The sequence below is a fragment of the Rhinolophus sinicus genome, chromosome 17, assembly GCF_057876585.1.
Source record: "Rhinolophus sinicus isolate RSI-liver-muscle chromosome 17, RSI-T2T, whole genome shotgun sequence".
Lineage (NCBI taxonomy): Eukaryota > Metazoa > Chordata > Mammalia > Chiroptera > Rhinolophidae > Rhinolophus > Rhinolophus sinicus.
Genome location: NC_142517.1, coordinates 151,380,709 through 151,396,350, shown reverse-complemented (window position 1 = coordinate 151,396,350; position 15,642 = coordinate 151,380,709). Strand labels below are relative to the sequence as shown.

The 15,642-nt window shown below is 39.5% G+C and overlaps 1 protein-coding gene across 11 annotated transcripts in view; it reads left to right on the top strand.

Moving 5' to 3' along the window:
* RBMS1 (RNA binding motif single stranded interacting protein 1) overlaps positions 1 to 15,642 on the top strand; it is a 198,214-nt gene that overhangs the window by 174,762 nt on the left and 7,810 nt on the right. For 4 of the 11 annotated variants that reach the window (XM_019727264.3, XM_074337073.2, XM_019727266.3 and 1 more), the window contains exons 7-11: positions 9,594 to 9,709; positions 10,593 to 10,642; positions 10,769 to 10,862; positions 13,342 to 13,389; positions 14,276 to 14,326. In XM_019727264.3, the coding sequence (XP_019582823.1) occupies positions 9,594 to 9,709; positions 10,593 to 10,642; positions 10,769 to 10,862; positions 13,342 to 13,389; positions 14,276 to 14,326 (359 nt within the window). The remainder of the gene's footprint in view (positions 1 to 9,593; positions 9,710 to 10,592; positions 10,643 to 10,768; positions 10,863 to 13,341; positions 13,390 to 14,275; positions 14,327 to 15,642) is intronic. The other 7 variants (XM_074337078.2, XM_019727267.3, XM_019727269.3 and 4 more) reach the window with 3 other exon arrangements.

The window sequence follows — 15,642 nt, the reverse complement described above, 5'->3', positions numbered from 1 at the left end:
TGTTTTTACCCTCCAACCAAGTAAGGACAAGGGAGAAATTTCATACAGGGGAACCTTCTGTAAACCTGGCCTGTGAGGCCTTCTGCATTAACCCCTGTACACAGCTGACCCTCGGGGCTTTCCTCACCTTCCTGTGTCATCCTTTGCATAGTCTGGGCCCCAGAGTATTAGTCCTTTCGAAGGGTTGCTTATCCACCCACCTGTGACCTCTTAATTTTCTCAGCTTATTCTTGCGTACAACAAGGAACGTTTGAGAAGGGAAAACATCCCAGCACACATTTGTTTTGATGTTTTACCAGCCTGAGATAAGGTCTGCCAGTTCCCTAAGTGAAGCAGATCTCAGTGTATCTCTCAGATGGATGGAGGTTGGACAGTTTCCTTTTTCTCCAGAGGACTTCAGGGTTGTGTCATTTAACTTTTTTTTGAAGTGGGTTTGAAGACTTGGCCACACCTATTCAAGGACAAAAAGACCTTGATTTCCAAACCGCATGTAAATGATTGTAGGATTCTCTGTACCTTGCAACTAGTAAAAAATAGTCTCTTTCAGATTGTGCCAAGTATCAAACGGGGCCCAAGACACAGACAATTCCTTACGTTGAGATCATCATTGTTAGGGGGGTGGGCAGCTGTAAAGTTAAGGCGTTTTCTTTGTTCTAAATCAGAACTTAATTTCATGCCATTTTTTCATGTTTAATGATCTTTCCTGTATGTTAGTTAGTCTGGTTCCCAACTAGACTGCAAATATTTTGGCTGCAGGGGCTATTTTGTTTTTAATTCGGTACTAGGCACAAAAAGTTTGTGTGTCGCCCTGTAACAGCAGAGGTTATCTAGTGGTGTCCAAGAGCATTTTTCACGTGGAGCTCATCACAATAATCATGGCAATTTTGAGGGCCTTTTGGGATACCTTTTTGCATGTAAACAAGGTTGAACTGCCTTCAAGCACAGTTTTGAAGTGTCCAAAGCGGGGACTTAGAAGCACACTGTCCCAGTGAACTCAACTTTTCCCCAAAATAAATCCCCAGTGGATTTGAGAACCCGCAACAAAATTTGAAACAGTTTTCAACTTCTCTGGATTTTTACCCCTCTTTTTTGTATATTTAATATGAGAATTCTCTTTGACTACCTGTCTATTAGATGCTACTCTCTCCCTCAAATTACCCAAGTGGCTACTCCATGACATCGGTTTTCTCCGAGTGAATATGATAATTTTCAGTAGACCCAGATGAAACCAGAAATATTGTCAGGCAAGGGTAAATTGAATGAGCCTCCACTGTAGTGTTTAAATAATGTTGGCTCATTGCTAGGCAGACATAACATTCATAAATATAGTCAGAGGATGGTTTATTTAATGATACAAGTTGTTTAACCAGCATAAGCAGAATTAACCAGGATGGTTTGTGTCAGAGTATTCAGATTCTTGCACAACTGGCAATTTGCCTATGACATTGGAGCCAAGTTCAAAAAAGAAACTCACATTAGATACAGTCCCCAAGAGACACTTTATGAAAATTAACAAACTGAACAGTGGACTCATCTTAACTGTGACACTCTTCAGACAGTCTGTAGATGGCTAAGCAGAAGGAGGGCCACTATGCACATGTATTGTCACATCTCATGCCACCCACCCTCTTGCCAATACACTCTTCATACCAGAGAGATATGGTTGGGTTCCCCCATGCCAGACATAGCCCACCCTCGCTTAGGACATGGTACATAGTGTAGTACATATTTATAGTTCTGTAAAAATCCACATTATAATTTTTACGCAATCTGTTTTCTGAAATTGCTTTTCAAAAATCTTGTGCTTTTGTGTTTGGTGTTACCATATCTTCAAAGAAGCTTTACCTTTTTGTTTAGCACATTCTTCTTTAGATGTACACTGTAGTCTGTGTTGAAAAAAGTAATTGTTCCTAACAGGCCTTTCCTTCTGTCCTTCCCCACCCAGTCTCACATTTTCCTGAAAATTTGACACATTGTCCATTATTTGGATTTATCTTGTTTTTGAGTGCTAACTGCTTTGTGATAAGTCAGATTTGCTTAGAAGGTCCCCAACTGAGGTAAAAGAACCAACAACTTCTTTATGGAACAATCTAGATAAATTTGGTTGAGGTTTAAAATAACTACTTAATATTTGCTTGATAAAAATTCCATTGTGGAGAATTAGTATGGTGGGGGTTTCCCACACAATGAATGTTAGCAACAGGGGATGGGAAGTTTTAGGTAGAGCTGATGTCCAAATTAGGAGACATTCCCAAGGCAGAAACACTGTCACTCATGGTCATGATTCAAGGATTTGTCTAAAAAATTCTCTTCCAGTACCTTCCTGGAAGAAAGTGCAGTCTCTGAGAAGACTAATGCACATGGCATGTTAGCTGGAACTCTCCTGGAGCCGCTTGCCCTGTGCCTGTTGTTTTTGCCTCTGTGGGAGACACACACACACACACACACACACACACACACACACACGAACAAAGGCCACACATGTGTTCACTTCAGGAGGCAATGTGATCACCCATCTCTCTTTCTGGACCTCACCATGACATTAATGGAGTCTGAATACATCCCTGTGTGTTAAGGACAGAGAGTTAAAAAAAGAACAAAAAAGTGTTTAGTCACTGGATATGTGAGTGCTTGTTAGATTCTCAGTATTGTGCTGGCATCATTCTGCCGCGTTGCCCAAAGCTTGGTCTGTGTCATGGAGGAGCTCCAATGAAGTGCATGTGTGACTGCTGGCCCACTCCATCCAAAGACCTCAGCTTGTTTTACATCTGCTTTCTGTGTTACTCTGACTTTTTAGATTGGGTATGTGCCCAGAAGGGCTTGAAAGCTGCTCTTACCCACATTTCATAATTCTGTGTATATAGGTGATATTATTAGGGCATCGTCCTATGCCAGGAGGCAGGAAAAGTAATGTTTAGAAGAAAAATTACGACTCTAATAAAAAGGCTTGGACATCTTTCAAGGGTTTTTATTACCCATTTTTTTCCCTCAATGTTTGTCTTAAGCATTGTTATTCTGTGAAAACAGAAAGTTTTGGCAGCTCCAATACAAAAGAAATGTGTGTGATGCACCTGGTACCGTAAGAACATGCGATCGTCCCTTTGGGATTGTCATCTGCTCCTGTCTCCCTCACCTGGCATGTACAACAGAGCAGTGTCTGATTGCGCATATTGTTGTGGTCTGGTCTCCAAGAGCTGTACGCTGTTGAGCAGTCACTGCCACGAAAGCCAGAATGCAGGGACCGTCCTGGGCGGCCAGTGGGGTGAGGGCCATCGTGTGGATCCCAAACTCAAACTCATTCTCCACCAAGGAGGGAAAGTCTATTTTTTAAAAAGTGACAAGGGACCACAGCTGGAAAGGTGCCAGTGTTTTAGCTGAAAAAGCTTTGCGTGCCACGTGAGGCTTAGGCTGGGGCTGCCTTCGGGTCGTTGTTGTCACCATCCATCACACCCAGCCTACAACAGGCTGTTCCAATCAGTTCTGCACGTTTTCACTATCCAGTTCTGCCAGGCAGGAACAATAAATAATGGGGAAAAACTTTGTTAAAGCCTAAGGATCTCGGGTGGAAGATTGTAGGTGTTACAATGAAATAGTTTCCTAAAAGGCATTGGTCAGTAACTTCATCCTTAACTACAACTTGAATGTTTCTGCATTCTGTGTGAAGCCAAAGCAGCAACCTAGCCAGCTTATACAATCCCACAGAATGAAGTCCCATGGAAACAGTCCAGTCCCTAAAAATGTTTATAACTCCTGAACCCAAGTCCCTCTCCTGAGAATTTATCTTAATAATTCAAAGGCACGAGGAGGAGCCATAATTCAACAACAGCAGCTCATAGTAGTAATAACAATTGCTAATATTCATTGAGCTGTTGTTCCAAGTACTTTCTATGTTGATTATAACAATCCTTTGAAGTAAGTCCTATTACTATTCCCATTTCACAGATTATGAAATGAAAAACAGTGAGTAACTTGCCCAGCGTCACTAGCTAGTAAATGGCAAAGCCAAATTCAAACCCAGGAAGACTAATCTAGAGCCAGCGTGCTAACCACCAAGCAGTCTGACCACCAGTAGAGAGGTTGGCACTGGGTTTGGGAGATAAATAAGATACCCACAGAGAGGTTCTCACAGTGTTATAACAAAGAAAGTGTATATGATCCCCTTTCAAATAAAACACTATGTAACCATTTCTTTTTTTAAATGATTCTATAACAAGATAGGGAAAGGTCCACAATGTAAATGGTAGAAGAAAAGGACCATCATTGCAAATATGAAAAAGTAAACACAGACTTCGAAAAGTAATAAATACAGAATATTAAAATATTTATGTTGGAGTGATGGGAAAGGACTGCATTTTTGTTTATTTATTTAACCGAACTTGAATGTTGGTAATCATTATTTTACTGATAGGTAAAGCTGTGTAGGAGATGGAAACACTTGATGAGGACCAGGAAAGGAGGAGAGATGGAAACCTCCCAGAACAGGCGTGGCAGGATAGACATCTGTAGGCAAAAGCTGTAGCCCTGAGTTGTGGTTGAGCAGGACAGTAGGATTTAGTTAGAAACAAAGAGGGGGCACACACATAAAAAATGGATCATTTTTATTGAATCCTTAGGTTAAAATATTTGAAAAGAGCCCCAGGTAGTTCCTTGCATGTTGTTAGGTAAGGAAGTTTGAAAGTAGGCAACATTATCAGAAAGAAAGCTAATTGCAGTTGCTGAGAGGGCTAGTTTTCCACAACTGATGGAGAAGCTTCTATCGAGGGCAGTTTACGTTTGATAGAATGTTGATGGGCGTAAAATACTGCATACCTAGAAAAATGGGAGTTTGGAAGGAACAGTGTCTCCAGCTGTTAGAATGCAGTGAGTCCAAGTCCACTCTGTCACAAACCACAGAGAACTCGAGTCCTCTGAAACACCCGGTTAGATGCGTGAGGATGACTTCCAGGAGGTCGAATCATAAGGTCAGTGCTTTGTCAAAGTGGGCCTTCTAGAAGCGATGTTTAGTGTGGGTATCACGGGAAGGCTTCTGAGCATAAATCACTGTAGCGTTTGAGCTTTGGAAGACAGATACACTACTGCAGAGAGATGCGCAGTGGTTCTTACGGGCCTCTCCCAGATGGCTCATCGTCTGTTAGGGGTGGTGTGGTTAGTGCACAAAGTCAGGCGTTTGTAAAAGAGCGTCTCCCTCGCAAATCCCTGTTGAAGGCACATTGGAGAACCCAGTAAACCCAGTTATCTCAGATGGCTCTTAATAAGTGCCCCAAAATATCAGAATCAGTGTTTGCATTTGTGGTGTTGCCCGTGGATGGTTATACTACAGTAGTTAAGCTTTTGGAGGTACGTGCTCCTGTTGGTTCTGATGAACGAGAAAATGACTTTTCTGTCTTGGATAATAAGGAGGAGAATCTGACCTGAAAGATCTCACACAAAAAAACAATAATACTTTCTGGATTCTTCAGTTGAAAATTTTAAAAGAAGAGCCCTAGATAATTCCTTGCCTGTTGTTAGTTAAGGAAGTTTGAAAGTAGGCAGCATTATCAGAAAGAAAGCTAGCTAGACAGTTACTGAGTTGGGCTAGTTTTCCATAACCGATGGAAAAACTTCCATTGAGGGCAGTTTATATTTTACAGAATATTGATTGGGATAAAATCTGAGGCACACCCTTTACAAACCCAAAAGACTGTGATTAAGGGAAAATTCAGCCTAGAATACTCTGCATGTTTGGCAAAATAAATTGATTAAGGGCAACTGTATAATTTGTATGTCATTGTAACACAGGAATATATCTTAAATCACAAATCATTTGTCAGAACTTTTTGCAGTTACTAAGGTAAAGAGTTGCTAATCTAGAAAAGTGACCAAGCTTATAGAAGTTATGGGTTGCCGTTCACACTAATTTTTAATGTAATTAACTTCAGTTGATGTGATTAATTTGAAAGTTAAAGTAGTAAATCATGTTGCTCTAGTATTCGTGGCACTTCCTTTTCTGCACGTCAGTCCTCCTTAGTATGTCCCTTCCAAAAAGAACAATCGGTGGGGGGGGTGGGCACCTAAAGAACTGGTCTTAGAACAAGCTGACATCATATAGCATGTGCCACCCAATCTTGCACCTGGCACCTGTGTATTAGGCTCCAAAATGCACACTGGAGACTATTTCCTGGTTTGGAATAAGCCCCAGATAGGCCAGTCAAATAAGAAACTCATTTTGTAACAAGCTCGTGCACACTGAAAAACAAGTGGACCAGGACACAAATCTGCGTATGTGTGTTTCTTTTTTGATTCAAAAATCAAACTGAAATCATGTTACCCTTGCTCTGCTTAATGGTAACATGTGTGTCTTCAAGAAATTTTTGCATACTTGCTTTCCTGGAGCGCATGGCACAATCTCCGTAATGAGTAAGACCAAGAACTTACAAGGTTAAGCTGTTTCTCCTAACGTCATCCAAGTACAGGAAGTAGCATCTATGAAAAGAAATACAGCTGTTCCTGTATCAGAGGTATTTCACTTCTGGGTGGCATTTTTGTTAAAAACAAACGTCTCTAAAAACACTGCTCTGTCCCAAACATGGCTAAATGGGTTTTCATAAGATTGAGTACTCTCTCGTTCCCATTAGACTGCAAGCCTATTTTTATCCATTACTGTAACCCTACTTCTTAACCCTATGCATTGTACATAGTAGACACTCAATAAAAATTTCAACTGCTGAATAGACTCAAAGGGAACTTTAATGGAGGAAAGAAGGAAGCTCTTAGAATTTTATATTGCTTCACATGGAATACTGGGGCACTCCTGTTTCCCTGAGACAGGAAGCCAACAACTGTCTAAAAGATGTATCATTTCTACAAGCCATAATCCTTTAGAAGAAGAAATTTGTTTTCCTAAGATACAGGACACCTGTCTGTAGACAAACATATAACTACTTACCTTTTTGGTTTTAGAAGGGAACAATGTCTCAATGACAGCACAAAATCATCTAGTAAATATAATTCATTTTTGAAAGGTTCAACTACATCCTGTTCTATTTGTTTTTTTAATTTTAAGTGATACATTTACAAACATGTCATCACTCACTTGAAGTTTACCTCATCATTGTACGTTTTTAACAGGCTTTGTTTTTGCCTGAGATTGCTTTTTCTTTGACAGAGGGTAGTCTAAATGAATGGCAGTGGGTTGGAAACACCTTACCATAGACAGGGACACTAGGCCTTTCAACAAATGTGCCACTTCAGTGCTCTCCAGGCATTGCTAATAACTGCTTTCATTCACACCTGCCTGCTTAGGGAGCCTATAGCATATTTCCAGAATGAGTCCAAACTGGCCGCCTTCTTTCTTGGGAAGAAGTGATGCTATAGGAGGAAAATGGTCTCTTTGCATTACTCTCCATGCCAGGGGAACTCTTAAAAAAATAAAAAGTTAAATTTCAGTCTAGCAGCTAGTCTTTATAATGCCTCAAGGTAAAAGCATCTCCTCAAAGTGACGTCCCACAAAGTGCCAACACCACAGAGGTAATTCTCTCTCCCTTCCCCGACGAGGTGATGAGAAGGCAAAATCCTAAAACCTCAGATCTCCCTGGAGAAAACATTTGATGCTCTAAGGACCTTGCTAGGTCTGTGGTGAGAGTTGCTTCTCTTTGTCTGAGTCGTCAGTTTGTCCTTAGAAGTCAAGGTGAGACATCCACAGCTATAGACAGACAAGATACTCTCCTTACTCAGAAGGATTTGCCCTTTATCCCTTCCCTTCCCTTCTTGAGGTCTGTATTCCCTTAGTCCTAGTTCCCATCTATCCCTAAATACCCCAGTTGTAGAATTAAATGCTTCATCGTGGTTAGAAAGCTCTCTTGCTTCATTGAATTCATTTACTTTACCTTCTGGAATTGTAAAGGTGGAAATTTCCAAAAGTCAATGCCTTTTTTTCATTATTTTTGAGAAGACAAAAAGAATAGTTCATCTGCAGTCTAGGATTTGGCCCTAGTCCATCTTCCATCACACCCAGTTTGCCTTAAATGGAAGTTCCTTGTTTGGGTAAGTCTGGGGGGTGGTAGAGGGAGATGGCATCAGAAGGAAAACAAAGGACCCCTTTGTGAAAGGTGGGGCCAAGGCTATATTCTCACCAGACACCTCACACTGTTGCTCTCACCTCCTAGTCCCTGCAGTACAGAAGTGAGTTTACATTCCAGCCCGTCCCTCCAGAGAGTGTCACACTAGGGAGAGGAGGAGAGAGTGCCAAACAACAGCCTAGCCAGCTCACTGAGAAGCAATTGCCATTGGAGTTTTTTTGTTGTGTTGTATTTCTTGGCAGAGAAGTGTTAGGAGTCACTATTCCTTGTACCCTGTCATTAGTGGGTGGGTAATAGTGATATAAAATAAGAGATGAATTAGGATAATAAGAGGCAAAGAAGAAAGGAGTCAATTTTCCACCAGTAATATTTTTCTCTTCCTGGTTATTTAACTTTGAAACAGAACTTGAAAGTAGTAATCACGGTTCTACAGTAGACAGGGACAGAATGTGAGAACCAGACAGGAAGGTGTGACTGCCTTTACTGCATTAACTAGAAACATATAGAAACATGCACAGCTTCCAGGAACACACCGCAATTTCCATTATATTGAAGCAAAGGAAAGGAAAAGTCACAGGTAGTCTACTAGGCCATCGCCGCTCCCCCCTCCTTTTTTTTCCCCGTTTTTTTTTTTTTTCTTTTTTCTTTTTTTTTAATGTTTATGCATCCATGTGAGATAGTCTCTGAGTCTTGCGTCTTGTGCTTTTCTGTTAGTTTCTTGAGTTGTTCTTTGGATCATTTTATGTTATACACATAGAGTAAAGCAACACCAAACCGGATGATTAAAGGCACAGAAAACCTTTAAATAGGGTGTTTTCAGCTTTCTCACAACTGCTACCTTCAATGCTGGATCCCAAAAATAAACAGAGAACAGACCTATTTGATTCATTCATCGATTTAACCAAGATGTAATAAGTGCCCACAACATGCCAGCCACTTAGCCCCTGGGGATAGGACAGATGTCACTGTCCCCATGGAGTTTACACTCTAGAGGACAGACAGACACCAAACAAATAACTGTGCTCGCAAATTGTTATAAATGCTATGAATAAAAATACAGCGTGAGGGGTGTAAGGGGGACTTACTTTCCACCAGGGGAAGCCAAGGGCCTCTCTGAGGAATTATATACGGGCAGCTGCGGGAACGTTTTTACGTTGGGGGAGGGAAGGATGACACGATCCTATTTACATTTGAAGATTTATAGAGGTGGAGTTGGAGAGGGCCCAGGATGAAAGGAAGTGTATTTGCACCTAAAGAAGTGGCAGAAGTGACTCAAAAGATTCCTATGCTTCCTCAAAAATAGCTTTTTAAATGTCTTCATTACATTCTGGTTTAAAAAGAATAACATACGTTTTCTGTACTATATTTTTCACCAGTGGATAATCTTGTAAGGGTCTGAGTAAATTTTTGCCTGAAAGCGTTCTATCAGTTCCCTTACAGCGTGCATACTGTTCCTGTTAAAGAAATTCACTTACATTTTGTCACCCGTATGCACACATCGTTTTGGTTTCATATTCTTCCTCCCTGTTCCTTCAGCTCCTACAGAACCTTTGTTGTGTAAGTTTGCGGATGGAGGACAGAAGAAGAGACAGAACCCAAACAAATACATCCCTAATGGAAGACCATGGCATAGAGAAGGAGAGGTGAGACTTGTAAGTTCTTTCCTGAATCTTTAGTGTGGGTGTGTAATCGTGAAAGCCTATGTGAATAGTTACACAAGCATCATGTTAACCTGGCCGCCACACTTCTGTGTAACAGGTACCAGAACCAAAACTTTACAGTCCGGATAATGTCAAATTAAAACCCTTCCCAGTGGAGATGGTGCTAAGAGCATGACGGTTTGCCAGACAGACAGATAGATGATGGAAACAGCTATGTTTATTTCCTAGCTAACTACGCATAAAGTAAAGGAGCATTTTAAATTGCTGTTAAGAAGTGCATACTTTTTTTTAATGTCACGATTTCTTAGAGCGGTTTACATTTATAATTATTCAGAAATCATCCTAAGTAACATTAAAATACATAGTATATTTGTTGATGAGGTTTTTTTTTTGTTTGTTTTTTGACTAATTCTTTCAAATAATGTTTAAAAAAAGAAAACCCAATTTCTTAATAAAAATGTTGGACCTTCATTTCCCCATATTTATTTTCAATGAATTATTATTATTTTTACAAAAAGTAGCAGATTGGTTCAAGAACCTCTAGGGAAGTGCCATCCAATAGACGCGTTGTAGAATATGCCCAGTGATGACCACTAACTACGTGTGGCTATTTGAACACTTGAAATGTAGCTAGTGTGCTGGAGGGACTCAGTGTTTCATTGAATTTTAAATAGCTGCCTGTGACTAATGGTTACTACAGATCTAGAGCTTAATTCTCATGTTGAGTTTATAACTGCGTTTGTCTAACAGACACTCCCAATTTTATCAAATGCTACTAAACTATCACTGTCTTATGTTGCCATGACTTAGGAAATAGAATTTATAAATCGTGCCTTTGCAGATGAATGTTTCTATTTCTTTTTCATTCCCATAGGCTGGAATGACACTTACTTATGACCCAACCACAGCTGCTATTCAGAACGGGTATGTCATTAAGATAAATACATAATGGCTTAAGGGAAAATGTGAAGGTGGAAAATGTCAGACGTTTGTTCCGTGAAATATTCTATTTAAAGGATTACTTAATAAAGGCTTTTGTGTTTGTTCTAGATTTTACCCTTCACCATACAGTATTGCTACAAACCGAATGATCACTCAAACTTCTATTACACCCTATATTGCGTCTCCTGTATCTGCCTACCAGGTTTGTACCATTAGGATTCATCAAGAGTATGACAACTTGCTGACCATGAATCACTGCTACACTTTTTTATGCGTCTTAAAATTTTGAGCATTTATCGTGAAATTTAAGTCATATGTTATGCAGCTTGGATACCCAACTTAGAATAAGCTGCTTTTTATTTGACAGACTAATTTACTTTTTATGTAGGAGAACGTAAAATGGGGAAATGGTTGTCACTTGCCAGTCCTTGAAATCATAGTACTTTAGAATTGAGGTGAACCCAAATACTTCTTCTACAACGAGCCCTGCTGTTGGACACCATGTGCCCCAGAAATCGAAACTTAAAGAGAATTGGCATCAGGTGAAATACAGAATAGGTGTGCCCACTTGCCTTTGTTTATTCGTCAGCAGGAACTAACAAAAGAGCAAGTAAACATGCGAATACATACAGATATGTCAATATTACAAAACATTAAATGAGCAGTGGAGTGAGATTTGAGGCCAAGAAAGAAAGGCGGTGACTCCCTGTTAAGGTTATTTTTGTGAGGAAGCTTTACCTTAAAATAAATTTCTTACTGAGAACCAAGATCTCATTAAACAGCTTGATATAATACAGATTGGATTTTATTGCAGGATTTAGCTCCTGTTCTTCACGAACCTGGTGTTGTATATATTTCCTTAGCGAAGTGCCTCTAACAGGGTTACTGCCTGGGCCCAAACAGGAACTTTGTAACCAAGTTCAGTTACAGACAGGAATATAGTTCTCTTTTGTTGACTGTTGAGATCCTGTGTGACTAAACTAAACTTTTGTGTATTCTTGTTTTTAAAACAATTGAATTAGATGTAACCCTGGTTTCTGAGGGTAGGGGATTGCAATATCTATTGACTGTGTTAATTTACTTCTGTAAGCCTCGGTTTCCTCATCTTTAAAATGGGGATAATAATAGTTTTTATCTCATAGGCTTCTTATAAGAACTAAATGAAACTATGTAAAGACCTTGGTACAATACCTGGCGTATTTAGCACTTAACAAATGTTAGCTATGATTATTATCTCATCATTAATATGCAGGATTAGCTGGCTAGTAAGAGTATATTCACTATACATTTTTAAATAATGAATTAATTAACATCAGCAATATCATAAAGGTGGTTTTGTCTAAAAACATAAAAGTAGCTTTCAATAACAAAGAGAAGTGGTTAAATGCACTGAACCTGAAGTTTTAAGGTAGCATTCACAGCCCTCCTCAGCTTTTAGGTTCTTTTCTCCTCCTTTCCCTGAGTTGTCTCTTCTTTTATCTTCCTGGGTTGTTATGTTACTTAAGCTGGTGCTTCAATTTGCTGGGCATAGTATTCACTTATTTAAAGCCTTTTAATTATTTTGGACTTAAGATTTCTATGTTTTCCTTGCCTATATAAAACTCAGTGAGATCTGCTCTAGTGTATTTTCCCTAATTAACAATTCCTATATCTGATATTGAAAGGTAGTCTTCTTTCTTAACTATCTGACTTGGAACCCTCTGCCATTGATGTATATCCCTAAAAACAGGACCAAGTAAGCTAATGCTCAGGCAAATGAAAGATTGTCCATATTGATTTGAATGTATGCTGCCATAGATATATTACAGCTATTACTGCATCTTCCCCACCACCTCTTTTCTATAAAAACAATGAACATCTTGGCCATACGATAAAAAAAAAAAAAAATAGGAGACCAGCATTGGTAACAGATACGCTATACCTAACTAGAAACAGCAATTCATTTCAAAGATGTGATTTCTTCTCCTAGGCATTCTGTATTTCCCTAAGCTAATGTAGAATTTCATTTCATTTGCTTGACACTCAGTGCCATAACCTCGAAGACTGATTCTTAACCCCATAACTTCAGGGACCCAGTAGCGTCAGCATATGGGCTTTAAATGATCTGTGATTTCCTTAACATGTTTGGAAAATGTTGCTTATGGGAACATTTTGGGGAAAACTGATCTGTTTAGTTAATTGGGGGGGGTGGGGGGGTCTGTTTCTTTCATCAGGTTTTCGAAGGGCTCCATGACCCAAACAAGGGTAAAGAACCATTGGTAAAGAGTTCATAGAAAATAGATTATTATTCCCATTTTATAGCTAGGGAAAAATGAGGAATAGAAATTGACAGCGGCTGATTTGCTGCTTAAGAAAGAAAATTGGGTTAGGTGTTATAAGCTCCCTAACCTCATAAAACTGTATTAGGTTATTAAGACCACTGAAGCATACGAAAAAAATGGGAGCATCTGGCCCAAATTGGGGTCTATAGGGAGCTGCTTGCCTCCCCGTGATTTGTTCAGTGAAGGCCTTGCACTCGTGTTGGAGTGAGCCTTTCTCCACTAAACCACCATATGCTTATACAATTGGATTTGAGAAATTGGCATCTGCAGGAAACCACCAATACCCCAATGGGGAAAGGCTGCAGTCCAGATAACTGAAATGTTAACAAGGCAGAAGCACTTAACTTTGGTCTGCCTTAGGTGGCAAAGGAAACCAGAGAAAACAAGTATCGGGGCTCTGCTATCAAGGTAAATCACAATACCTTCTTCCCCATAACCTCTCTATAGCACCTCTGAAGTTAACCGTAGGGGATAAGACACAGGAGGGTTTTGTTGTGAAGAATTAGAGACTGAAACTTCTTTTTAAAAATTACATAGTCTCAGGACAGTTCTGGGCATCACGAAATGGACTGATCTGTTTTTTCTCTCGAGTGGCAGGCTGCACCGGCGTTCTCTCCAGCCACAGAACCTGACTCTCACATCTGATTTCTCAATCCGGAGGGTCTACTGTGTGAATGCCCTATTGACTGTACATGTCAAGATCTAGTTACTGACGTCTAATTTGCTAAATCTGAATTTCAGATTTGTCTTTTCCACACTGACTAGAAACTATTGACCACCAGACAGGATTTCTGAGACCTAATGCCCGAGGTATCCAAGAGGGATTAACTTTGGATATTCTTTTTGAATAAGCACATACTTTAAGGGTTAGTTTCTAAAAAGATGTGCTGGAAATCATTCTCATTTATCTGTATTCCTAACGTACCTAGTTCATACCTTGATGATAACACTTTGTACTATTTACTTGAGTTGTTTGCCTGTTTATCTCCCTTCCTTAGACCATAAATGTCTTGAGGGTGGGGCCCATGTCTAATTCACCTTTTTCTCTTTTCGGTGCCTGATACTCAGTAAATACTTCTTGAGTGGGCAAATGGAACTTGGTTTTAAATAATTACTTCATCCTATTCAGAGTGACCAGTTTGCCAAGAACTCTCAGTGCCTTAATCTTTTTAATCGTTGATAGTATTGTTTCCTTATTTTCCTTCTGTAGATTTTAACATGATTAAGATTTCTAGAGAAATAGGTGGTATTCCAATGGAAACCAATGTTGCTTTCGACATCCTCCCTTTTCCAGGTGCAAAGTCCTTCTTGGATGCAGCCGCAACCATATCTCCTTCAGCACCCCGTAAGTATTTCACATTAATGGCTTTGTGGTTTGCAAGTAAACCGTGTACATGTTAAAACCAGTATCTGGGTAAAAACCATTTGCCAAAGACGGTAGAAGCGTTGGGAATTTTAAGCATGGTATATGAGAAAGTACAAGCTTATTATAAAACTTCTACTCACCTTTGTCTTGAAACAAATTGGTCGTTGACATTAAGTTAAATTTGCAATTGGTAAGAACTTAAAATGCATTGTATTGGAGCCAGGGCTCCCTTTTCTTCCTCATACCAGTCCTGTAGGAGATCATCAAATTGAGTTTTTTACTTTTTAAATTTTTTATATTGTAAGGTTTTTAAATTGTTAAATTTTTAATAGTACTTGGGATGAAACAGCTTTCATTTTTTATGTTCTGCTTACTGCAAATATAAAGTGTTAAAAATTGAGCTAGAGATTTTTATCTGTGTTACTTAGCCTCTCCATACAAACCATAAATACAAAAGTAACACCTTCTTCAATAAATAATGTGATTTCTTCAGTGACATGAGCATTTGTTGTACTTATGTATATTATACTTTTTTAATTGAGTGAGTTTCACTTCACCTTATTAGGTAGAATTTTAATGTGGTTTTTAAAGATACATAAAATCTAGTTTGTTGAACTAAAGCTTGGGTTTAAAAAGTTGAAAAAAAAAAAGGTGGAGAACAAAATCACAAAAAGGCTAAGAATGCCCAACTCAATGACCTACATGCTTGCCATGAGAAGGCCACACATTTGGCCCTAAGTTTTCTGGTAACCAGTGAAAAATGACAATCTGATAAGCTATACAGGTCACAGTACGTATAAGATAAAAACAGATCAGTTGCTTAGGAAAAGCACACTATTCTTGGCCTTACGATGAAACAGGGGTTTCTCTCAAGAGAACCTCCAAATCTCCCAAAGAAGACCCAGTGTAAGACCATGTGTATGAAACAGCAGTCCAGGGAGAAGTTCTGAACAGGAAGTTGCTGAGCTGTCTTTGAAGAAGCAGATAAAACATGTTTAGTAGATAATACCGGAGAAGAGCTCTCGGATGATGTGTCTGTGTGTGTTGTGTGTCTGTATAAACATACACACGTTATGCTTCTGTATGCACACGTACATCTGCAAACTCACACATACCTGCTCATGTAGGCATATTTACACCCACACATACACAAATGCTCATGGCAATCCATGTCCCTGGTACTTTGTGCTGTCCCGTTTTGAAATACTGGAAATGAACTCACTTTTCATTTGGGGGCTCCCTAGTTTAGTAGTTCCTGCAGATGAATGGGGAAAAGGAACAGGAAACTCCTTCAG